Below are 24,305 nucleotides of genomic sequence, written 5' to 3'. Positions count from 1 at the left end.
TATTCCATTGCCTCATCATTGTTGCTCATCTTGTCATGAACTTTTCCTTGTGTGTGGTAGTTTGTAGTTCTAGTCTATCTATTTGTTTTGGGTTTGTAGCAATGTCATGTGCTTGTGGTCTCCCATGCTTTCAATGTATCTTTGTCTAAACTTCTCAGTCAGTCATCCTCTATCCTTAGATATTTGCTTGCATGTTGTGTCAGAAGAGTTTGGTATTGAACCCTCTAAGGAGGGATATACATCACCTCATCTTCATTGCCAGGTGGGTATTTTTCTTCTAAATTCCCATACTTTCATGCAACAACCATGCAAAGGTAATCTTCCTTACACACAAGAACTTCTTCATGGCAGTTATGTTAAGAGATCTTGCTCTATCTCTTCTTTGTTTCATGAGAATTTCCACATTGGAATTGTCTTCCTTTACATTCCATAGTGAGGCGCCTAAAACTGAAACTGGTGGACATTGTTCATCTCCCATCAAATACTGGGCTCTTGCTAAAAGACTGGTTGTGTTGCCCAGGAGGAAGTAGTGCTCTTCTATGTTCATCGGCTTACACAGGGATGGTTCACCCCATTCTCAGATATGTAGGATTGCTTGATCATGTGTCCAGTATCCATTTCATTTAGAAACTGCCTTTACTCATTGCTTACATTCCTTTTATGTGGTCAACTATGTTGATTGAATCTTTCTATCCAATCATTTGTAACAAGAGTTTGGTTTTGATCTGCTTATTCCTTCCTTGCATGTCTCTACTCCATCCTGAGGTGCTCCCAATTTATCTTTGTCATCCACAGTCCCAACTTCAATGTGTGATTCAGCTCGCTTACAGACTTGTCATGGCATTCATCTGAGTTGGAATCCTGGTTCCTTCTGTACTCCATAAATGTTTCCCAAACTTTCTGTGTCAGAGTAGGAATTCCCTTGCATATTTTCCGGTCTGGCATACATGTCAGTTGAGATATAAATTACAATGCTCAACTCCCAACCTGTGCTTCTTTGCAAGATCCTCTTGTCAGGATCCATCCTTTTGACCAAGGGAGTGTAGGGAATGCGTCTATTCATGTATGCATGATCAACATAGTACACCTCAAAAGGAAAGGCAAATACATTGTCCTCCATTTCTTGTAGCCCAACTCGCTTTATCTCTGCTAACAGTATTTGTTGTACTTCAAACATCTGTGTTTTATGTCAGTGGAATTGGAGATCTTATTTCTATAACTTACTGCTTCTGCTGCTATGATTATCTCCTCTTTCAAAGTTCTGTCCCCTGTAAACTTGTAATTGAAGTTGTTGCTGACTTCCTTTATCCATTCCTCTCCCATTGCCTTTTTGAATTCATCAGATGGGTATATCAATATAGTGTAAGGCTTAGGAGTCATATTGCCCAGTACTCCTGTTATGTGTATGTCATATGTACATTTTACTTCTCTGTTGTGTTCACCTAATGAGAGTCCTTCCAGATAATGAGAATGGTCATGGTTTGGGGGATGTGAACTGAAGGGGTGTTTGTTGTATGAAGTGGCAGTCCAGCAACTTGATGAACTTCTCTCTCCATCACTGCAGCATGTCTTCAACATACACACAGCAAATCTCACTGCAATCCCTCTCCTTCTGCATTGTCTTCAATACCATGAACTTCAATAATACTGGGCCTCTCACCTTGTATTGTCTCAAGTCAGAGTTTATGGAGCTCTGGTACACATGTGAGCCACAGAGCAAGGTGGTTTGGAGCCAAAGGGATTTGGAGGAGGTCATACCTCTTTGGGTAAGCATGTGCCTTCAGGTGGTACTGTTTCTGTCTCCTCATGATTGCAACAGGAAATGGCCAAATGTGCTCTCCATCATATGCCAGAACTATACCTGCTTGTGAATCAGGGAATTGTTGAACTGGTTCAGGAGGATGAATATGATACCTGGGCAGAAGACATTGCTTCTGAGTATGAGGCCTGGGTCAAGATCAAAGGTAACAAGCCAATTCATGTCCCTGCTTGTAGTTGACAGACTTCCCTTATTCAATGGCATCCCATGTTGGCGATTCCTCAAGAACCTTTACCAGTTACATATCCTGTTGTCAGAGATCAGGATCAGAAGTCCACCAATGCAGACATATCAGTTGTGGTGGCAGAATACCATCAGGCAGTTCCAAGTAGCATTTCCCCACCAATTGTTCCTCTGGAAAGTCAAGTTTCCAGTGCTGGTACCCTGGGCACAGCAAGCAATGTAAGTGTACACTTGCATTGCTATCAAACCTCAATTGTCTCTTCATTGATCATTATAGATACATGTCAATGTTCAACCTGATGTTGAGCACATCACAGTTGAGCTGCATGACGGGATAGATGAAGCCAACCCCCAGAACCATTGCCCATGTGTCCATCTCTCAATTCATTCCTCACATCTTCACTCACTATTGTCAGTCTCCTGCCACATCTGCTATTGTGGTCGCAGCTACTGATGTCCCACTCACAATCAATTGGATTTTGCCTCTTGCTGAAGATACACTTGTTGCAACCTCAAACATAGTGAACTGCACAGAAAGCCATGCTGCTCTGCTTATCAGGCATACTGCTCAACTCGAAAGTGTCAAAGATGTTCTTGATGTTGACCTAAGTGACTCAGATAACAAACTGTGCGATACTGGGATAGTGGATGATGTGCAAGAGACATGTGATGGCACGAGATCATTGCCTAGTGAGCTGTTTCCCTTTTGAGCATGTCTCCTCTAATCCACTTTGTTAGTAGATTCTTTGACTCATAATCTACTCTCTTAGCATATTGAAACCTCTCATCTACAGAGTGTTCCACTTTCATCAGCCAATGACAGCAATGTGACTTTAGATGCACCAGTAGGTATACCATCTGTTGGCTTTGAACATTTGCTAACTGACTGTTTGACTCAGGTGATTCCTGCCAGTGGAGTTCACAATTTGGAAGGAGATGTTGTGGGTGACAATGTTTGAGGCCCTCAGATGATTGAGATCAATTATACATGTGACAAGGCCAGTGAATCTACTCTGGTCAAATGGGATATGTTCCTTTGTTCACAGCAACTTCCATCAACATTATCAGCATATGATATTTCTCAATGCTGTCCCTGATTCAGAGCATGACACCTTGAATTATGTGAATAGCCAGCTTAGATTGATGAGTGGATGGCAAGATCATCCTGATAATGATGCTTGTGAGTCGGTGGCTTCTTTGAAATATATGTTACTCATAAGAACAGATCGTATTATCTACAAGGGAATGCTCAGATTGTTGGACAAGGCAAGAGAAGATATGGAACATTATCAGATATCCAGATGTTCCAGGAAATATAGCTGGTTAGCCAAGGAGTGGTTGCATGAGATTGATCTCCTTGCAACCACCAGGTTCACTTTAAGCTATACTAGAATAGTGCAGACAACCAGCCATCATATGTAGATACTCTGAATGCAGGTTACAGAATGAACTTGTCCATATTATGTCTTTTTCTTTCCATCTGATGTGTGGGTCTCGCAGACACTTAGGTTTCAAGGAAAATAACAAGTTACATTTCTGGTTTCAAGTAAATATCAACTGTCACCATGCATAACTAGCAATTGTAAAAGTACTATATGTTGCATATGAGTATCAAATGAAATTTTTACATGCATTGGTAAGTTGTCCTCACAAACTTCCTAACCTATGTAATGCTCCTCCTTCAACTCACCCCCATGGAAAGCAGCCAGGTCTTCCAAGTTATCATCAAGTGATCCAAATTTGACATCTCCATGTTTTTCCTCCAGGGTATTGATGTTCCTTTCCATTTTCCAGATCATGGAAAGGGCAACCTTATTCTGGGACTCTGTTCAATTGGCATGAGCACCAGTGTATGTACATGCTACTTCTCTGTGCATACCAATATCTTTCCCCATCGAGGATGCTTTTGCCTTCCCTCCTTACTTGTCTGAGACTGGGTGCACAGCATGGAGCTATGCACTTCAGTCCCCTTGGTTCTCTTCATCTGTGTCTGGAATGCTGTGTCTATCCAATCATCCTAATGGGTATCCATACCAAACTTGTTGATACTTGAGCATGGGCTCTTTGTGCTCTTCTTCCTGCTGGTGGAAGAGAGAGTAACATGGAACTCTGTGAGTTTTTTTGTCTGCTCAGGGTCCATGGTAACCTTCTTTGCCATCCTGATGATGAACTTGTACTCTTTGCCTGGTATATCATGTTCAACAGATGTGCTTGTTATCAACGTGTCTGAAGGGTGGTCCAGTCCATGAGAATGGTGGTTTGTAAACCCATTCCCAGGAATCATCCATGCAATTTGGATGCCAGATAGATCTGTGTATTTGAATAATTGAATCCATGAGAATAGTTGAAACCTACTTTTGAGATTTTTGAGCACATCAGTCATAGGAACCACCTTGATCTGACCATAGTGCATAAGTGTATGCTATTAATGGGACCAATGTCACTTGCTCACCTCATCATGAGTAGAAATAGGTGTGTTGGTTTTGTCATCTGCTCTGTACTGTTTGATGCCTTAGCAACAGACCTAGCTACTTGAGCATTGCTATTTATGTACTTCACTGACATTACCCTATTGACACAGATTTGACTCAGAGTCTGCATAATATAGCTGTAATGGGCTCACAGTTTTATCATCCCTCAAAGATTTTCTGGCATGTTTTGGTTCTTCTACCTGGTTTAGAGTTCAGTGAATCTGACGTGAGTATGCTAAAAAAGGTTCACTCACTTTCACTGACTCATCAGGTACTGCATCATCCCTCCTTTGGCTAACATTTGTGCAGTCGGCAGTATTGGTTGTCTGCTTCTTTCTCTTCTTCGGTTCCTCCTTAGCAGTGGGAGATGCTGCTCTCTTACTTCCAGTGCTGAAAGATGCCCCTGGCATGTTTTGATCATTGGCAATAGAGGAGTCTTCATTCCCTATGGACTTGCCCATTCCACCACTAAGCATGATGAACATGGTGTATGCAGTGCTAGCTTTCTCTGACCATTCCTTCCCCATGAATTCTTGGAGTGGGCTGGGCACATCTTTCCATCCTTCAGGCTGTTTGTCAAGATAGTTCTCTATGTTTCCCTATATGACAGTTTAGCTGAATGTTCGGAAGGTACAATAACACAAACAGGACTTACTTCAATGAAGGACTTCATGTTCACAGTCAGTTCTTTCCACTTCTCACCATTTGCCCTTGCAGTACCAGTAATCAAGTTGAAGAGCTTTTCCGTTGACTGTGCCATGAATATGGAGCTTGCAACCTTCTACAAGATAGTTGAGTAAAGGAGGGAGACATGTCACCAGCATTTATATATGGACAAAGAAAAGGCCAAAGACCACAGGCCTGATGGGATCAAACCTCCTATGCCACTAATCTCACTCCTGTATCTGCGTTTCTGCTCTATATCCACCAGGCCAGTCTGTACCATCAACCACTGTTTTGTGGATTGGCATTCTGGGTATTATTTCTTTATATATTATGCTCTATTACCCAAGACCTCTCTCCAATTTGCATCAAGGTGACTCACATTGTGGCTTTCAGGGTCAAACATCCATGGCCTACTATGTAGTAGTAAGGAATATCTTTTCCCGTCGATGTAGATGTTTGTACCCTGTTTGCCTCTCAGAAATAACTTAGCCATTGCAAAATCCATCTGCACACCATAAAATTGTCTGTGCATATCCTGATTCATGCACATGAGAATATGTTGTTAAAATTGCAGAAATATCTTCAACATAACTTTTACTGAAATATGTCCCCTACGAGAGAGTTCTATCTCAGTTGGTCACATCAGTCCCCCAATGCAAGTATTTCAGCCACGTCAGCTACACCCATCACTTCCAGCAGAGCCTCGCTAATGTCAAATAGTGCATCTCTCATAGCTTGATTTTGGGTATCCCTCTGCAATGCTACAACCACCGCACAGATAGTATGCAGCATAACACTAACTTGCTGATATGTGAATGAATCTAAACATTATCATCAGTCCATGTCTTCATTCATAAGGGAACACATACATGCACCAATACTTATGGCATCTGTCATCTCTGTATTGTGCACTGCTTTGTCATGTTCTTCACGAAGGTGACTGGGAACATCAATATCCATTGCCATGTGATCTGCTGAACACTTGAGCCTAGGACTTGTCCCAGGCAGTTGGGCAGTTTGAATGTGAGGCTTCTGTTCATCTGCTGTGAGTGATCTATTACAAATGAGACATCATTGCCTCAAGAGTTGTAGTTTTTTGTGCACCACATTTTCATGGCTTGATGTAGCAGTACTGGTGGGAGAAATGCCAAGTAGAACAGCTACAATGAGAATTCATTGTTTTTGGTCCCTTTTCAGGAGACCCAGGGTCTCAGCTATCAACTAAATGAAACACCATATTATTAATTGAGGCTGTGTTTCTTCTGAAGCCTCTAGATCTGTATATCTACCCCATGACCTTAGGCTCTGTTCCCACCATGCACCAACTGTGTCCATCACCCAAGTACTCTCTCTATGGAATGGCCTCCACCTGTTGATATGGACCATGTCACTGTACAACTGTCCGTAAAGCTCAGAGAACTCATACAATTCATGAGCAGTCAGGTGAGAGTCTATTGATGTAGCATCATGATGTGACTCAGCTTATACATTGCAAGATATACTCTCATTGTCAAATGTTGTCTCAACACATGGAACTGGGACTAGCTGAGTTATGGGAATCTATTGTTAAGGAACCTCTGGCCATGGTTGTGAGGTCCATCCTGACATTGTGTTCCTCCACTGTCTCACTGATTTGGGGTTTAGATGTCCCACCGCTCCATCATCCCTTCCTGTACCAGGCATACCTTATCCATTCACCATGGTTTTGGTTGTGCCCACATACATTCACCCAGGTACAGTGATGTTGACATGATCTCTCTATCATGCTGATGATGAAAGCCAATGCGCAGAGCTACTACATTTCAGGAAGTCCCAGACAAAACACTGTGGTACAAGGTGGAGGACATCAATTGCAAGCTTTGTGATTGGGAAGCATTGTTGTGACCTAAACACCCAGTTTGGGTTAACACACTGGGGAACAATCCTGTCTTGATAACGGACTTCTACATGGCACTAGGTGTGCTTCCCAATATCTTCCACCTTGATACATTCTGATTGTGATACAGGAGCTTTTCTTTCTCATTCAATCAAGGTCCAAACAATTGCAGATGCATGGTATTTGCTTGCTATACTTTCGGCATGGGTGCACACATGTTCCCATGGTGTTATGCCCAATGGCAATGGCAACCAACTGCATATACTGCATTTTGCCATCTTCTGGGGCCCAGTCAACTTGTGGTCATCTGACATCAGAGTTCTTGTCCACTCTGAAATAGAAGAAGTAGATGACCTTCCAGGTTTTGTGTATCCAGCACCTCTGGCTGGGGGTAACTCCTCACTCAGTATGACACTCCCTCCCTCTGTGTGTATCTTCAACAATCACCCTTGTTTTATGCAGGCAAAGAGAGAAGCCAAGAGAGCCACTGTTGAATTCTTCACAGAGCTTGATGAAGGCTGGGATAAAGTTCTTGTAGACATCTTTGCTCACATTTTGTATTTTGGCTGGCCAAATGGCAATCCACATCCAGATCCTCCTCCCTGCTTGGCAATGCAAAACACCAGGGTCACTCCTGGTCATTGTGCAGAGAGTGCAACATTTCAAGTGTAGGTCTATTTGAACACCTTGTGTATGAATTTCCTCACACTTTAAGCAGAGTGTATCAACAATTTTTGGCAGAATCTCAACTTGAAGGCAGCCTGGCAACCCCTCTCTCAGCTGCAAAACCACAGATGTTGTTCTGTTGTGGTTGCATGAGCATTATTCATTCACACACACACTGAGTCCCAAAACTGCAATTGCACACCAGCCAGACCAAGTTTGCAAAGAATCTTTGTGCCCTTGCTTCAAGCCCCCTTTGTCTCATGTGGGTGCTAGTGCTCTTGACAATCCACCAACAGTTCACCCATGTCAAAGCAAATTATAGTTTCTGGGAGTGGAGTACTCAGAGGAAGTCATGGGTCCCCATTCTGCTGATTGATGTGCAGGGATTGGGCGAGGGAAAAGTTTTTTTGACAGGGGGTGCTGGATGACTGGAGGAACTGTTATCTGCAAAAGAAGGCCCCCTTGCAGTCTGGCAGCAGCCAAGCTAGACAATAATGAATCTAAGCACACCCATGTTATGAGGAGAATGTGTATATAGTGACACTGAACAATGGATGTGACAATATTGCACCCTAGTTATCCTCTAAACAACTCACCACCCTGAGGCGCATGCTGGCCACTCTACCATCTGGAAGGTGTTCCATACTCTCTGCCTTATTCTCTGCCTCATCCCCTGCCTTTGACTGAATGACCTCTAGTCAAGACACCACGAATGTCAAGTAGTCTTCCTGAAACCAGGAATTGCCAAACCAAGCATCAAGGTCCATGTAGCAACCACAATTGCACAATGGTCTCCGGACCTGCACCTGGTCTGCCCACCATTGACATTTGAAATCCACCATACTCTTGAATATTCCAAAGTGCAAGAGTGAGTAAGGAATGAGTTCATCTCCCTCTTCTTCAGAGAGATTGTAGAGTCCATGGTACTTGCCATTGGTTGTTTTGAAGCATGTTATTTCATTATTTGTCAACGGATGCACTGGCATCCCACCATTGAGATGAAAGAGTCATATTGCAAGTTCCAGTGCACCTTCAGGATACAGAGTTGACTGAAAGTGATCAATGTCCTCTTTGTCTGATCCACAAAGTTTGGCTCACCGAGGCTTTCCTATCTTGTCTTGGGGCTTGAGAAAACGCATCCAGCGGTGATGGTAGAACCATGCTTGTGACTTGCAGTCGGTTACAAGATAGACATCAGGACAAGTTGTGGGGAGAACCGCCCATCCCATGATTATCAAGGTACAGCATGGATGTTGTGACCTAGCTCTTCAGGCTGCGAGTTTTGACAACTTTGTGGGATGGCTTGTGGATAGCATGGCAACATCCCTTCCCTTGCAATATCCTAGCATCCTATCACACTGCAAGCCAAGTACTCCCATTTGCTCTGTATCCAGCCTGGGGGTTATACTAACATATTAATGAGGGATATGAACTCAGAAGTCCTCCTAGATGTGGAGGTAATCGGCCAAATGAGATTGATGAGATTGGGAATTGCTGGTAACTAGAAGAAATTGTGCACTGCACCTTCCACCTCTGCCATTATCCTGCCTGTTTTCTCCCATATCCACTCAGATTGTGACAGGGAATATATCACAGTCATTGTGAGTCTCTCCGCTATTTTTTGTCAGGCATTACATACTCAAGTACCTTCCTGTAGCATGCAATATACCCTCTGAGTTATCTGAATACTATACCAGCCACTTGTCTGAGATGGGTGGAAGTCAGCCAAAGGGAAGTCACACACCTCCTACTACAGCAATGAAATGCCCAAGCAGCCCACTCTACCATGTGTTGAATCACACAGATGCTGTATTTGGTGTGTTCAGATGAACTGAACCACCACTTGTCTCCACTGACCCAGAGATTCCAACAGTACAGAGATGTACACCATGAATCAAGATACAACAGACAGGGAAGGCAGCAAAGCTCTGGGAAAGTTACTCCATATGGTGTTACAGGAGACTGTGCTGACTGCATTGTTACAGAATGTATGGTCCTTGGTGATGAGGACACACTGGAAGGCCATCCCAGTTTTCTCACTTTCTCAATACATACTGCCAAAGCACATGACTTGTATCAATGGTATGAGTCCTCTGAGGATGGGGATGAGGATGGGACTGAAGACAAAATTGAAGAGGATCTATCAAGAAGCAAATGCATGCATGGTGCCCATGTGTCACATCGAGTTCATTGGCCAAAGGAGATCATCCAAATGTGGCCATCAGTCCAACACAGGTGTGTGCCAAATCCCAGGGGAGCTCAAATGGAATATCTTCCTATTAGTGAGAACATCAAGGGAATTGAGAGACTGAGTGTCAATGATGTAGAGAGCAAAGTGGAAGAGAACCATCAAAGGAAAGGGCCAGGAAGTTGTGGTAGAACTGTATTTCCCCATGGATGTAACAATGCATGTCAGTCTCTTTGCACACAGTGGTTATGATTATTTCTGAAACTTAATCTTGCACATCAAAAGTTGAAAGTAGGACAAAAAAAGGGAAAGGAGAAACAGAAACACACCAAAAGGGATGCAGGGGAGTGCAGAGATGAGTTCAAGGAAATTCAGGTGCATTTTGCTTTGTTGCCCTGAAGGGTATCATCATCTCAACATGCTCAGTCAGTTTGGTGTTTGCACTCAATCCAAGGACTGAAAGTATCAGCCTCAAACATCACAAGCCAGGCTCCCAGGGAAGGTCAACAAGCTTGATGTTGCCATCAGGTTGCCTGTGCGCATGAAGCAAAGTGGCCAACACTCCAAGATGAGTGATCTATCTGTGATGTTGAAATCACTTGTTGGGTTGGCCAATTGGAAATACCGTGTATTATTGGCAAACTGCAATGCTTTCCCCGGCCCACTATTCCATGTTAAATGGGCATGAAAGTGTTTCAAGTCTGCATGTGCTGAGCTTGGCTCACTCAAGGACCATTATCAATCTCGCTTCAAGGAAGATCCCAGCTTCAAATCAGAGATTCAGGATATTGTGCAGAACAGTGACTTGAATTCTTTGCACACACTTTCTAATGACACAGTATTGTAGATTCTACAGAGAGAAGCTCAGTTAAGGGGCAAGGTCAAGTCCATTGCTGTTGGCCTCTTGCTTGAGCATTATAAGCTACCACTTTGTCGAGACCTGGAGGACGTTGCTGATGCAGTTGAATGTCTCACCATCAACTCAAGGTTTCTGTATGCCGATACATGGGTATGGATTCCATACATTGCTTAAGTCTATCCTGTGATTTACTTGTCCAATGCAGAGCTCCTTTCCCCAGAAGAGCTTCAAAAATGCAATGATTCAAGCAGTCTCCTCAACTGCCTTCTTCCACAATGTCAAGAGCAATGGAGTATGATTCAAAGACATTTTTGGGCAAGGCCAGCCCCCATTGCTTGCCCTTGTCATAACTTTGGTGAGTCCATTCCACAAAGAAAGCTCTATTTATGCTGAGCGATGGTATAGATCCATTGTGCTCTAGAACAGTGGGCAAGTGGAGAGAGGAAGGTGGGGATGTCCCACAAGTTTATGGCTCATTCTTGGAGCTCAGTCTACCACAACCATCTCAACAACATCAAAGAGTTTTGCTGGGCTTTCCCAAACCGATTCCACTGAATCATGCTTGATCTGTATCAGAATGCAATGTGCATGCAACTGTGTGTGGCTTGGTCTTTGGCTGACACTAATGGCTGACCTCAGGGCAGCCAGCAGGGCCACTGTGACCAAAAAGCCCCAGCATATGTGGTATGTCAGAAGCCTGATAGAGAGACTACAAGCTGAAGATCTTGTGTCTGATGACCCCAAAGGGCCATCAAGTATGGGTGTTGAAAAGGGCAGCAGTGCCACATCTAGCCTAATGCCGTTGGCAACATCTGAAGAAGAGAATCAGAGTGTTGATAAGGACAATGATTGGTTCTCACAATCATGCATGCCCCAGGGGGCAAACACTGTCAGGTCAATGCCTCTCCATATATTCGCACAATCACCTTCTACCCCTGCCTGGGATGAACAGCTTTGGCCGATCTCCACTTCTACTACTAGTCTTCCGGACCCTCCTGATTTGCTTCAGGAAACAGAGGAAGTTTTGCTGCATTCACTTCTGAAACATGCCTGGTCACAACACATGCAACACCTCCCTTTGCTCAATGTTGACAAGTCAAATGTTTCTCAAGGCTGTGGGAATGCTTGAGATAGGGACCATCAGTCCATGTCTTCTCTAATGTGCTCCTTTTCTATTTCTGGGAGTCCTCAGTCCAAACATGAACTTCAGGGTAGGAAGCCAGTGCATATGATGTGGGAACACAATGTCTGACATTGGAAATAGAAATCATCTGCTCAGAGAACCTGGACATGTCCAGTGCTGCATCAAGTAAGCCCTCAGATCTGCCCCCTGTGGTAGGTGAACTGGCTTGCAATGTGAGTTCCAAATGTCCAACAATTCAAAAGATTGATTTTGGAGGCACAACAGCACCAGATGGTACAATTGTTCATAGTAGGGCAGTGGCTCCCAGATCTCCTCTTAACATACCCCAGCAGCAGCCTCATTGCTTGCCACTCAAAACCTCAAAGAGAGCTGCTGTGCAGGGTATGCCTTCAGGATCATCCACAGGTACCTATACTGTAGATAGGTCTTAGTCATCAGGTCTACTCCACTTCCTTGTTGCCTGCTTAGACTCTTGGCACTCTTAGGTGAGCAGACATAGTCAGCCTGTGTTGCCCTAACACACCTCTTGGTTTTCACCTTGCATGTTGGTTGAAGGCCGAAGGTATCGGTCATGCCATGACCAAGAGGCTTCTGACCCCCATGGTCAGTTTGCACATGTGCCCCAAGTATCACATTACTGAACTTTTTCTTGAAGTTTGTCAATCATGCTGGAATACCTTTCAAAAACTCTTATGAGCTCAACAAAATCATCAACCATGAGTTACCTGTCACTCACCTAGACTGGGACAAGATAGAAATTCCTCTTGTCAGAAGTTCTCATGTTTTGATCTTCTATTTTTGTTCCCTGCTTGGAGCTATCTGCTCTTTATTTGGCAGTCCACAGCTCCTCCAACACTTGCACTTTGCTCTGGAACAGCATTTTGCCAATGAAGCACAAGCAAACTGTGTGTACTCTGAGATGTGGCCAGGAAATTGGTGGCACTGGGTTCAGGTAACTTTCCTTCCAGGGGTGTGCAACATCTCATAATAACAATGATTTAGGGGCCACTGCCAAATGGTGCTCCTCTCATTCCATTCATACTGGCAATGGACAAAACCCAACTCACACAATTCTCTGGGCATAGACAAGGCTATCCAGTGTACATTACCATTGGTACCTTGCCCAAGGCTATCAAAAAATTGTCATCTATGCAATCATGGATCCTTATTGGACTTCTTCCTATGGATTCTTTTGACAAACTGGGGTTGAGCAAAGAAGCTGCAAAAGTTGCATGACAGCATCTCTTCCACTTTTGTATGAGCCATCTCTTGGAGGAAATCAAGATTGCAGGCTCAGATGGTGTTGAAATGGTCTCTGCTGATGGTCTTGCCCAACTTTGCTTTCTGATTCTGGGCAGCTATATTGGTGACTATCCAGAGTACTGTCTTGTATCCTGCACAGCATATGGTGCTTGTCTGATTGGGAACATTGCTCAGCATGATATGGGAATGGAACTCACAGGGAACAAAGATTTGTACACAAACTGTTGTACCCTCAATTGCTTGCCCAGAAAGCAGGACATTACAGTCGCCATCCTCCACAGTTCCATTTCTCTCCAATCAGAGCCTGTTGACACCACGATGTGTTGCATTGATGTCACACCAGGGTCACTCTTAGAGTCTCAAAGCCCTCAATCCCGGCAAATCCACTTATCATCAAATCCTGCTACTCACAAGCAGACCAGAAAACTCAGATCTTACAGTGTTGTGACAAGGGCCTTATCTCTAACTGCTGTTCTGGATCCTTTTTTTGCAGGCCTCCCCCATGGCCAAATACATTCATTGCTCTATCTGGATATTCTCCATCAATTATTGCAGGGTGTTCTCATGCATGTCATCCATTGGCTCAAGCAAGTCCTGGGAATGCAGGAGCTTGACCTTTCAAATCATACCTCATACCTACAGTGCTGAGGTATTCAGGGATGGATTTCCAGACTATTTCTGCATGAGCAGGAAAGATTTCAAGAGCATTGTCCAAGTTCTTGTTGGCACAATATGTGGCTCTCCAACTCTTGAGAAGAAAGGAGAAGATGGTGCTCAGATCATGAAGGCTACCAGAGCCATCATAGAGTTTTACTACCTTGTGTCTTTGCCTGCACATTTGGACCATACACCACCTCTAATCTGATAGGCCCTTTTGGATTTTCACAAAAACAAATGTGGCTTCACAAACCTCAGAGTCAGGAGTGACAAAGGGGTAGGAGAAGGAGACAAAGGTCAATTTATCTTGTTTTCCACCACCACAGGTCTCTCATTTTGACCTGCAGCAAACCTCTTTTGTATTCCAAAGCTTCATCTTCTCATTCACTATGTGTGGTCAATCATTGAGGATGGAGCTCTGGATGGTTGGTCCACTGAAATGACTGAGAGATTACACATTGACCTAACAAAGAATCCCTTTCAAGCTAGCAGCAGATGAAAAGAAACCTCCACAATGGAAATGGCCCACTGGGTTGTGCAGCAAGAGGCAATGCAAGAATTTTCCTCCCTAGTATCCATGCCTTGGAAAGGTAATTCATTCCCTTGCATTTGATAGCCATTCCATCTCATGCCAGTAGAACCACAGTGTGACCCAAAGGAGTGGCAGGGTGCATTGAATGCTGCACCCTGGAGCATTTCTACTTGATATCATCTTTCAACCCAACTGACCTTTTCTAGCATGCTTATCTCTGAACTGGTCAATCCTGTGTGCTGGTCTTGCTCCAAATTTATGTCCTCTATACAAGCATACACCAAGAGACTACTACCAGGAAGACTTAGCAGAGGAGAGGAAGAACCCCTGCCTTTCCTTAACTTGGTTTCAGTCTGGTGCAGAATGGTCATAGAAAACAAAAGCAAAAATGGAAGCTTGACTTGTACTATTAATGCTTGTCCAAGTTGCAAGAAGGGTGAACATTGGCTAGTATGCAACCATCCAGCTTGTTTCAACACTGTGCTCATTGAGCAGTCAGAAAGACAAGATAGTGGGATTCAAGGTGTGTGACAATGTGAACTTGGATGCTGGGGTATCTGACACAACTGATATTTTCAAACAACAGCCTTTGGTATAGCATGCATGCAGTTGATCTTCAAGCTGCCAACAGAAACAAGCCATGTCATGTTCCGCATGGACAATCTGCAGCCACTTGCATATGTGGAAGGGTTCTCAGATCCCTGCTCACAAGCTGCTCACAAATCTGGATTGCCAGTAGTTCAGTGTGTGTTCACAGAAAATGGAAAGCCCAAGTCAGATATCATATCATTACAGTCTATCAGACAACACTGCATGCTACAAGCTATTGGGAGAACTGATACTTCATGGTCAGCTGATGATGTGCTCAACCTCTGCAATGAGTTCTTCCTCAACAAGTTTCTGGATAGAGAACTTTATCAGCTGATAGGTTAGCTGCAATAACCATTCCTTTGAATGTTGATGCCTTTGTCTAGGAGTCATTGTATTGAGATGGTGGCAATAATGATATTGTGTGCTGTTCTTCTATTCGAACTCTTGGGGATGCAAGTCGGATGCAGAGGGGTTTCCCCTGGTGGATGCTGACATAGTAAGATCCTAACATCCTCAGATACTGTGAATGTAGGTTGAGAAATGTTACATGGTAAGATCCTGAGATACCAAGAACAGACAGTGAAACCTCTTGACATAGTAAGATCCTAAGACACCAAGAACAGATGGTGGAAGATCCTGACATAGTAAGCTCCTATGATACCAACAGCCAAAGGTGGAAACTCCTTACATTGTGAGATCCTAAGATACCAACAACCTGAGGTGGAAGATCCTTACATCATAAAATACTAACAACCAGAGGTGGAAAATCCTTACAAAGTAAGATCCTAAGATACTGACAACCCAAGGTGGAAGAACTTTACATACTAAGATCCTAAGATACCAAGATCATAACATACCAAGATCTTTACATTGTAAGATCATAAGATCATAACATAACATACCAAGATCATAAGATCCTCAGATACTCACAACCTGAGATGGAAGTGTCAGGGGATGCTGTCAGGGGACTCCAAGTTTCAACTGCACATTCGGAACATTCAAGCTCGATTTACTCTCAGGATGTCTTGGTGACCAAATTATCTATCTCTCTTTGTTGTGTCTGGTGACAGGGGTTTGAATGATCTCGCCCTCTTGCTGATCCAACCCAAAAGGTGTCTGAAATATCAGTGGTCCAAATAAGTCAGTCTGATGGGTGGTGAGCAAGAACTTGCTAGGGAAAGAGGGGAGAGAAAGGGGAAGGTGGGTAGAAATGCTGGAGTCAGCCTGTAGCTGAGCTATCAAAAATCAGTATGCAATAATTGGAGCTCAGTGATCATCCAGTCAAGTCACAATAAGTCAAGTTGAATCTGCTATGCCTATCCAGTAAGGGGATAATCAGATCTGTATAATGCTAACAGAAAAGGGACAGAATAAGCTAGATACAGGAGTTTCTGGGAACTACTTATACTAGCTACTCTAGGCTGTGCTCAATACCAATCCAGTCTCCAGATACCTCTCAAAGGCAGATGTTGGCATGCCAAATATCTGTGTGGATTGATCCTGTTGCAGGGGAAACCAGTAGTCATCATGCTGAATATCTGGAGGGCCAAGGTCCATTACCGGGGTGTGTTGTCTGCATTGTGAGGGTCCATAGTGCCATGCAACAATGTCTAAGGGCCCGAAAATAACTGTGGGAATACCGGCCTGACACACCCCACCAGAGGTGGCCTTGTTCATTGCCCACACATACTGGTGCATTGCATGTGCACTTAAGGTTTCACCTGTTCAGTCATACAGTCATTGCTAGTGCCTAGACTGTGTCACCCTCAGAGAAGATCAGATCTCCAAACAAACCTGTGAGACACCAAGCCAACACCCTCCAATCACCAAGAGGATGCTGTTGACTTTGACATGCTGAGCAGCAACCAAAACTTGCTTACACCTCCCAACAACAAGCTGCCACAAGGTGCACAACACCTACAATGGCAACTGCTGTGCCTATCCAGGCACCAGAACCATTTTGGCATGGTCCCAAGATGGATGTCCCTGACTGCTTTGATGGCATGCAGTCACAAACTGCAACCTTCCTGCACCAAGTGGTGCTCTAAATCCAAGGTCACCCACACAAATCCTGAGGCAACCAGAATCACATGCACTTTGCACTCTCCTACATGAAAAGCAGCACTGCTGGTGCCTGGGCTGATCACATCATGGATGAAGAAGCAACAATGCTCCAACCTGTCTTTGCAACCTGGAGTGACTTTACAAATGCCCTGCATGGCACCTTCTCAGCAGGCAACACTGGAGCAACTGCCCACCTCAAGCTGGAGATGCTCACCCAGGGAAGTTGCATGGCTGATGACTTAATTGTGGAATTCTGCAATATTGTGGCTTGCATGGGCTACAACAATGTCACCAAGATCAAGCACTTCCAGTGCACACTCAATCAGGACTGGTCAACAAGAGTTATGCCCTCCCCAACATGCCTGAGATGCTGAGCAATGGGTGCATGTATGCATTGCACTTTGACCAGCAGAAGTGCCTGCTTAACTCCACATGACAAGTGAAAGCACCACCTGCATGGCAAGCAAAGTGCCCAGTGGTGTCACCCACCCAGGATGCCCAGAAGGCAAGCAGCACTGATCCCAATGCCATGGATGTGGACCATAAATGCCAAGTGTGCCACCCAATCACCTGCTTTGCATGTGGCACTGAGGGTCACATGGCACAAAACTGCAACAATTGCACCCAGTGCACCTGCCAGGTAGACATGGGCAATGAGTTGGTGCAGCTCAAGGAACAGATTGCCATGCTGCACACTGCCTTAGCAGCCAAGAGTGCGCCACCAATGCCAAAGGCTACTTCCAAGGTGCTACCAGTTTTTTGAAGGTGCTAGCAAAGCAAGACACACTTTGTCTGGTGCAAAAAGGCAATTCTGTACCTGGTGTTTCCATAGCTAAGTCAATGGAACATGTTGGTACTCAATTGCCCATGTTGAAGCAAGCAATAGACCCTGCAATAGGGATGTCACTGGTCATTATCCAAGGTGATAAGCAATGCAAACTGGAGATGTGCATTGGCATCTGATGGATTGAGAGTGGCAAAGAGTTTGAATGCCTGGTGCTGGTTAACTCTGGGGGGACAGGGCTCCTGATTGACCCAAGCTACATGTGCATGCTAAAGCTGAAGACAACAAAACTTGCCTATGTGATTCTGGCATTCAACATCAATGGGTTGCTCAACCAAGTGGAGTGCATAATGCACACAGTCAACTTGGTGGTGTGCTGTGGTGCCCACACAGAGCATGCAACATTTCATGTCTGCAGCATTGGCTATTGCGAGGTGATTTTGGGCTTCCTCTGGTTGGCAAAGCACAACCTGGAGATCAACTGGCAGGCAAAGACACAGGCAATGGCACAACCAAGACAAGTGAGGGAGTGGTGATGCAATGCTCTCCCCATGGAAGGATGCCTCTTGGAAACAGAGGCACTCCAGGGTGATTCTGATGATATTGCCGCAGAAGAAGTATGGGATGTTCAGTGTCCCCTGGTAGGTATCCCCATTGACAACATGTTGGTGCAGGTGGCAGGAAGTGTTTCATTGCAGCTTGTGGCAAAACATGCAGAGACACAACAGGAGAAGTGCTCCTTCAAGGAGATTGTGCTGGCAGCTTATAATGAGTTCACCAATGTGTTTTCAAAGGTGTCATTTGAGTGACTGCCAGAGTCATGGCAATGGGATCATGTGATCGAGGTGATGCCAGGGAGTGAGCCAACAAACACCAAGCTGTACCCTTTGTCACTCAATGAGCAGCGTGAGCTCAACACATTTCTGAAGGAGAACCTGGCAAGCAGGCATATTTGGCCATCGAAGTCACCAATGGCAGCACCTGTATTCTTTGTTAAGAAGAAGGATGGGGTGCTGCAGCTTGTGCAGGACTATCACAAGCTAAACACCATGACTGTCAAGAATTGCTACCTGATACTGCTCATATGCAACAAGAATGACAGGCCCTGCAATGGGTCTGGCCCCTCCAGATATTCAGCATGCCAACCTCTGCCTTAGTAAGGTATCTAGACACCAGGATAGTATTGGGCACAGCCTAGAGTAGCTAGTATAAGTAGTTTCCAGAAACTCCTGTACTTAGCTTATTCTGCCCCTTTTTCATTAGTGTTATACAGATCTGATTATCATATATCAGCAGACTTGACTGGACATGTTGTGCTTGACTTGACTGACCTGTGATTTATATGTACCAACTTTTGATAGCTCAGCATCTGGCTGACTCCTGCATTTCTACCAACTTTCCCCCTCTTTCCCCTGCAAGTTCTCACACACCTCCCATCAGACCAATATATTCAGACACCTTTTGGGTTGGATCAACATGCACACTTTGCACCAACACAGACATAAGTGTGCTCAGAAGGCATTGCCCAGCTATTCCAAGACAATGTCTGGTGACACCATGGGCTTCCCAAGGAAGTCATTAGCAATTGTGGGTCACAGTTCATATTGCACTTCATGCATGACTTGAATGACCTGCTCGGTATCAAGATCACCACATTGATGGCATATCACCCACAGAGCAATGACCAGATGGAGCACATCAACCAGGAAATTGAGCAGTTCCTGCACCTCTTCACCAACAATCACTAGGATGACTGGGCCAATTGGTTAGTGCAGGCCGAGGTCACCTATAACAACAGGATACAGGCATCCATGTGCATGTTGCCCTTCATGGCAGACACTGGTCACAACCACACATGGGTGCTGAGCTCTCTTGCCAATTGGCCATTGTGGGCATTGAGGACTTTGTCAAAACCATGAATGACTTGGAGACTGAGTGCAAGGTGGTGTTGATGCAAGCAGTGGATGACATGGTACACTTCTACAATCACTATTGCAAGAAGGCACCTCAGTACAAAGAAGGCAACTTGTCTGGCTAGATGCCCATGATACCAAGATAAAGTGTCTGGTGAAGAAACTGGATGACAAGTGGTTTGGCCCATTCAAGGTACTGGTGATTGTCAATGCCAATGCATATTGCCTTGAACTCCCCAATTCCTGGCAAATACACCCAGTGTTCCATGTCATCAAGCTGCACCCATATTGATCAAGTGATATCCCTGGGCATGAGAGGATAGTGCCACCAGTGCCTGAACTGGCAAATGATGGTGAGGAAGAGTATGAGGTGGAAGGTGTCCTGAATAGCTGCCTCATGGCATCTGGGATGCTGGAGTACCTGGTTGCCTGGAAGAGCTACTCACTGGCACACAACTCCTGGGAACCGGTGTGCAACCTTGGCAGTGCACAGCAACTGGTGCATGACTTCCATGGGTGCATTTCAGAAGTGCCATGCAAGGTCAGTGCTCACATGTTCCAACACCTACACTTTTCCCCCCTGGTCAACAACACAACACCACCACATCACATCTTATTTGACTGGATGCAAGGTGAATGCTCATTGGGATGCTGAGCCTTGGAGGGGGGGTGATGTTAGGGGATGCCCAATCTCAGGGCGCTCTCAAGTGATCACACGTGACCAACAGGATAACAAGACATCACCTCACACCTATGCAAGATGCCATTGGATGCCCTTGGATGACACAGGCAATAGAACATTGATTACTCAGCAACATGTGACCCCAACTGACACTAATGATCACCATTGGCTTCATCACCAATGCATGATGGTGGGCATCTCTAGAGTAGACCCTTAACTCTACAGGAGTGGCTGACTTCTATTTGCTTCCATTTTCCAGATAGTATATATACCCTAGGTAAACCCTTGTAAATCCTCAGATCTGGTCTCTGAGGACCCCCCCCCCTAGTCCTAGGCATTGAATCCAAAGCTTTTTATTGCCTGCTATTGCTGTGTCAGGGCACACCATCTAGCAAGCTCGAGATCTTGTATCAAGGGCAAAGCTCCAATCTCAGTGTAGCCCTGATGCCTAAACAACCCAATATTGAGTGTACTGGAGCTCAGTTTGGGTTATTGTGACACTGGGTGTAGTGAAGGGGAATAGTGAGGGAATGGTCAATATCATCAGACCATGTCGATATCCAGGAGCACTAAGCATCTTGCATGCTATTGAGTGTCTCATGTGTTCTCAAACAATATCATAGAGTCCTCGGCCATGACAGGAAAGGGGAGTAGGATTGAGACAGAATTGAGGGCATTGGTAATCCATCAATATGAACACTGGCCATAGACTGGATCTGCGAGCTGTCAACTTGCTGTTGAGAAGGGGTTTTGTGAAGTGAAAAGGGGTGTGAGACTCTTGAATTAAGATATCATGAGGTGTCAAGAGACAGCTGCCAATATCATCATGACTCTCAGGGCATTGGTTTGGGGAGTTGTGGATATTGGTGGGGGTTGACACCAACTGATGGGGAATGCTGACAAGGCTTTGTCCTATCATGCATATTGGCTGTCCATATAGTGGAGTTCTGAGCATCAAGAAAGGCGGCACATAGTGAGCAAGAATATGATACTGAGGGGCTTGTCCATATTGAGGGGAATTGGCTGTTTGGCTGGGCCAAAGGTCCAATATCATCCCAAGATAGGGCTATCAACCAGAGCTCAAGTTGTCTGAGAGGAGGACTTGGCATCTCGGTTGAGCAATCAGCTGCTCAGAGAAGTACAACAAGTAAATTGAGATAATCATGAGTGGAGGATGCTCTCTTGATGTCGATATCGAAGAGAGGGTCACACTATTGAAGCACACTCGGCTTCTTGAGGGAGATTGGTCATAGAACCAGAATATCAACTAGACAGTGGAATTCCTGAGAGATCAAATCTAAGGAGTACATCACAATAATGGGTGACTCTATGTATGAAAGGGTCGGAAGCAGTTCAAGATTGTGGCTGATAATCTGTACAGGAGAGGTTACCTCAGGGCAAGCCTGTGTGGACTTGATGCCAAGATGGCAATACCATCTTGATATTACCAATGAGCCAATATTGTGAGAACTTGCTTCTCAATGCCTTCTCAGTCTTCAATATTGCCAAACCCTGATATTGTGACTTCTCCAAGTTCCCAAGCAATCCCAATAAGTGGTCCCTGACATGAGATTGCATGCAATACCATGGGAAGGTGGTCAAGATAGGAGTGCACCCTGGTATGGTTGCCAATCAATATTTGCAATACTCCTCAATATCATAATGAGCCTTGAGCAACCATATGATATGCCTGATCTTGTCTGCTTGCACTGATATGGCCTTGCAATGCTTGCTGCTATCCTCAAGATGCTTGTCCTTAGCATCAAGATGCTTGTTGATAGCATCAATATTGCTTTGACCCAGACCAAAATGAGGTGACTCCTGACATGCTGTCAGTCACTGAGCAACTCTCGGGATATCTTGGTGACCAAGTTACCTATTTCTCTTTGTTGTGTCTGGCAACAGGGGTTTGAATGATCTCACTGTCTCACCCACACATACTGGTGCATTGCATGTGCACTCAAGGTCTCACCTGTTCAGTCATACAGTCATTGCTAGCACCTAGACTGTGTCACCCTCATAAGAAGATCCTTACATAGTAAGATCCTAAGATACTGACAACCTGAGGTGGAAGATTTTTACATCATAAGATCCTAAGATACTGACAACCTGAGGTGGAAGATCCTTACATAGTAAGATCCTAAGATACTGATAACCCAAGGTGGAATGTCTTTACATCATAAGATCCTAAGATACTGACAACCCAAGGTGGAAGATCCTTACATAGTAAGATCCTAAGATACTGATAACCCAAGGTGGAAGGTCTTTACATCATAAGATCCTAAGGTACTGACAACCTGAGGTGGAAGATCTTTACATAGTAAGATCCTAAGATACCAAGAGGTGGAAGATCCTTACATAGTAAGATCCTAAGATACCAACAGTCCAAGGTGGAAGATCCTTGATACCCACAACTGAGGGTAGGCATCTTGTTGAGATAGCAAGATCCAAAGGTATGGGAAATCATAACACACCAGAGTACTTACACTGCATACCATCTTGTGCATGCTGAAGTGAACCTACCCTGACTCTGCTCTGCAGTCAACCATATGATGTCCTGAGGAGGGCTGCCTCTGCCTGCCAGAGGTACACACGCAGGGAACATACCTTGACTTTGGTCCTGGGACAGGGATCAAATGACATCTGAAAAGCTTTCTCCATGGGAGACATCCTGATGATTGTGACATTTGAGCATACTGAGATATGATGATCCTGACATACCAATATGCCCAGATGCCCAAGATCATAAGATACCAATGAGCAGAAGATCCTAGGATGCCAACATACCAAGGTAGGTATGCTCCTAAGATACTGAGAGGCAGAAGAGCCCATACTGATATTCTGTAGATCCTAAGATGTCAAGATACCACAATTGTTGAGATGCCAAACATGCCAATAAAGCAAGAGACAGAAAGGTAGGGACCAAACAAATGACAAATATTTTTCTGATTTGTCCAAGCAATTTTGAGTGATGTGATGCTTTGAGGTGGCAAGGCCAGCATCACTCTTCCCTCCCAATCCCCATTTGCCTGCAGCGTGAGAGTGTCAGGAAAAGGTGCGAACATTGGGCAAGACTGTGCTTGAGCCAAAGAAGGTGCCAAGCTTGAGGGAGGAGGTATATCCAGAGCTTGAGCAATCATGGCAAGAATCAGGGGCATTATGTGGGATTGACTCACATGCACCTCTGTAGGAGGCTCAGCAGCTCTCTTGATTGTAATCCGGCCTGGTATGAAGGCTCTACTCCCCAGACTCTCGCTGCTTGTGAGCAGGTTGCACTTGTGCATCTAGTTGATGTGTGCAGAAGCCTTCATTTGTGAATATCCAGCCTTACAGGTTTGGAAGTCTTGCACACTGAGTAAGCCTGAGGACAGCAGTGAGTGAAATGCTGAGCTCACCCTCTGTACACCTGCTGACAAGCCAGAACTTATCATGCTGAGAAATTTCAACAGTTGACTGAGAAGATGCTGACATTTGGCTCAGAGGACAAGGTTGATAGCAAGAACAGCTGCAGGGCGACTAGTGGACAGGGTGTCCAATGTTGGCACTAATGTTATTGGTGTCAAAGATAAGGTGAGCTTCATACACAGCTCCAGGTCCCGGTGGGTACTGAGTTTGTCCTCCTGGAGAGAGGCAGATGTATGTGCTTGAGTTGTTTCATGAAGGTCTGCAAGTGGCTTACACACCCTGCACAGGGCCCTATTGAGCGAAGATATTCACAGGTAAAGATGATGACAGGCTCCCAGGATGAGGGCAAATTGGTGAGGAACAAGGTAGTTTTGGAAGGGGAAGTCCTCTTGCTGTGGGGGAGCATGTCTGTGACTGGGAGAACAGGTACAACATGGACAGTGTCAGGGCACCAGCTCATTGCTTGGTCAAGAGACATGACTAAGCCTTTATGACATGGAAGTAGCTGGTATACCTTGGCATGTGCTGGAACCTGCTGGAAG

At 44.9% G+C, this 24,305-nt stretch overlaps 5 protein-coding genes across 5 annotated transcripts; 3 read left to right on the top strand and 2 right to left on the bottom strand.

The window, feature by feature from the left end:
* Positions 1–750: 750 nt before the first annotated feature.
* DACRYDRAFT_16632 (uncharacterized protein) lies at positions 751–1,380 on the bottom strand (the record flags this gene model as incomplete). The annotated part of the gene is made up of 3 exons (XM_040771215.1): positions 751–938; positions 988–1,177; positions 1,225–1,380. The coding sequence occupies 3 exons, from the start codon at positions 1,378–1,380 to the stop codon at positions 751–753; spliced, it is 534 nt and encodes a 177-aa protein (XP_040627558.1).
* Positions 1,381–1,565: 185 nt separating this feature from the next.
* On the top strand, positions 1,566–3,329 carry DACRYDRAFT_16631 (uncharacterized protein; the record flags this gene model as incomplete). Its single annotated transcript, XM_040771214.1, has 9 exons — positions 1,566–1,766; positions 1,877–1,964; positions 2,058–2,221; positions 2,280–2,372; positions 2,419–2,692; positions 2,816–2,847; positions 2,902–2,943; positions 3,071–3,182; positions 3,256–3,329. The coding sequence occupies 9 exons, from the start codon at positions 1,566–1,568 to the stop codon at positions 3,327–3,329; spliced, it is 1,080 nt and encodes a 359-aa protein (XP_040627557.1).
* A 226-nt stretch (positions 3,330–3,555) lies between these two features.
* On the bottom strand, positions 3,556–6,105 carry DACRYDRAFT_16630 (uncharacterized protein; the record flags this gene model as incomplete). The annotated part of the gene is made up of 12 exons (XM_040771213.1): positions 3,556–3,593; positions 3,693–3,819; positions 3,882–4,006; positions 4,037–4,312; positions 4,358–4,400; positions 4,455–4,502; positions 4,626–4,673; positions 4,728–5,072; positions 5,129–5,254; positions 5,519–5,674; positions 5,812–5,960; positions 6,009–6,105. 12 exons carry the CDS (start codon positions 6,103–6,105, stop codon positions 3,556–3,558), a joined length of 1,578 nt encoding a protein of 525 aa, XP_040627556.1.
* A 6,686-nt stretch (positions 6,106–12,791) lies between these two features.
* On the top strand, positions 12,792–13,321 carry DACRYDRAFT_29845 (uncharacterized protein; the record flags this gene model as incomplete). The annotated part of the gene is given in 3 exon segments (XM_040774325.1): positions 12,792–12,824; positions 12,875–13,099; positions 13,112–13,321. Coding segments are annotated over 3 exon segments (468 nt in total), but the record flags the coding sequence as incomplete, so codon positions are not given.
* Positions 13,322–17,948: 4,627 nt separating this feature from the next.
* Positions 17,949–18,299, top strand: DACRYDRAFT_53933 (uncharacterized protein; the record flags this gene model as incomplete). Its single annotated transcript, XM_040775215.1, has 1 exon — positions 17,949–18,299. A coding segment is annotated over one exon (351 nt), but the record flags the coding sequence as incomplete, so codon positions are not given.
* Between the last annotated feature and the right edge of the window lie 6,006 nt (positions 18,300–24,305).

Source organism: Dacryopinax primogenitus (assembly GCF_000292625.1).
Source record: "Dacryopinax primogenitus strain DJM-731 SS1 chromosome Unknown DACRYscaffold_12, whole genome shotgun sequence".
Taxonomy (NCBI): domain Eukaryota; kingdom Fungi; phylum Basidiomycota; class Dacrymycetes; order Dacrymycetales; family Dacrymycetaceae; genus Dacryopinax; species Dacryopinax primogenitus.
This window is presented reverse-complemented; position numbering and strand designations above follow the sequence as displayed.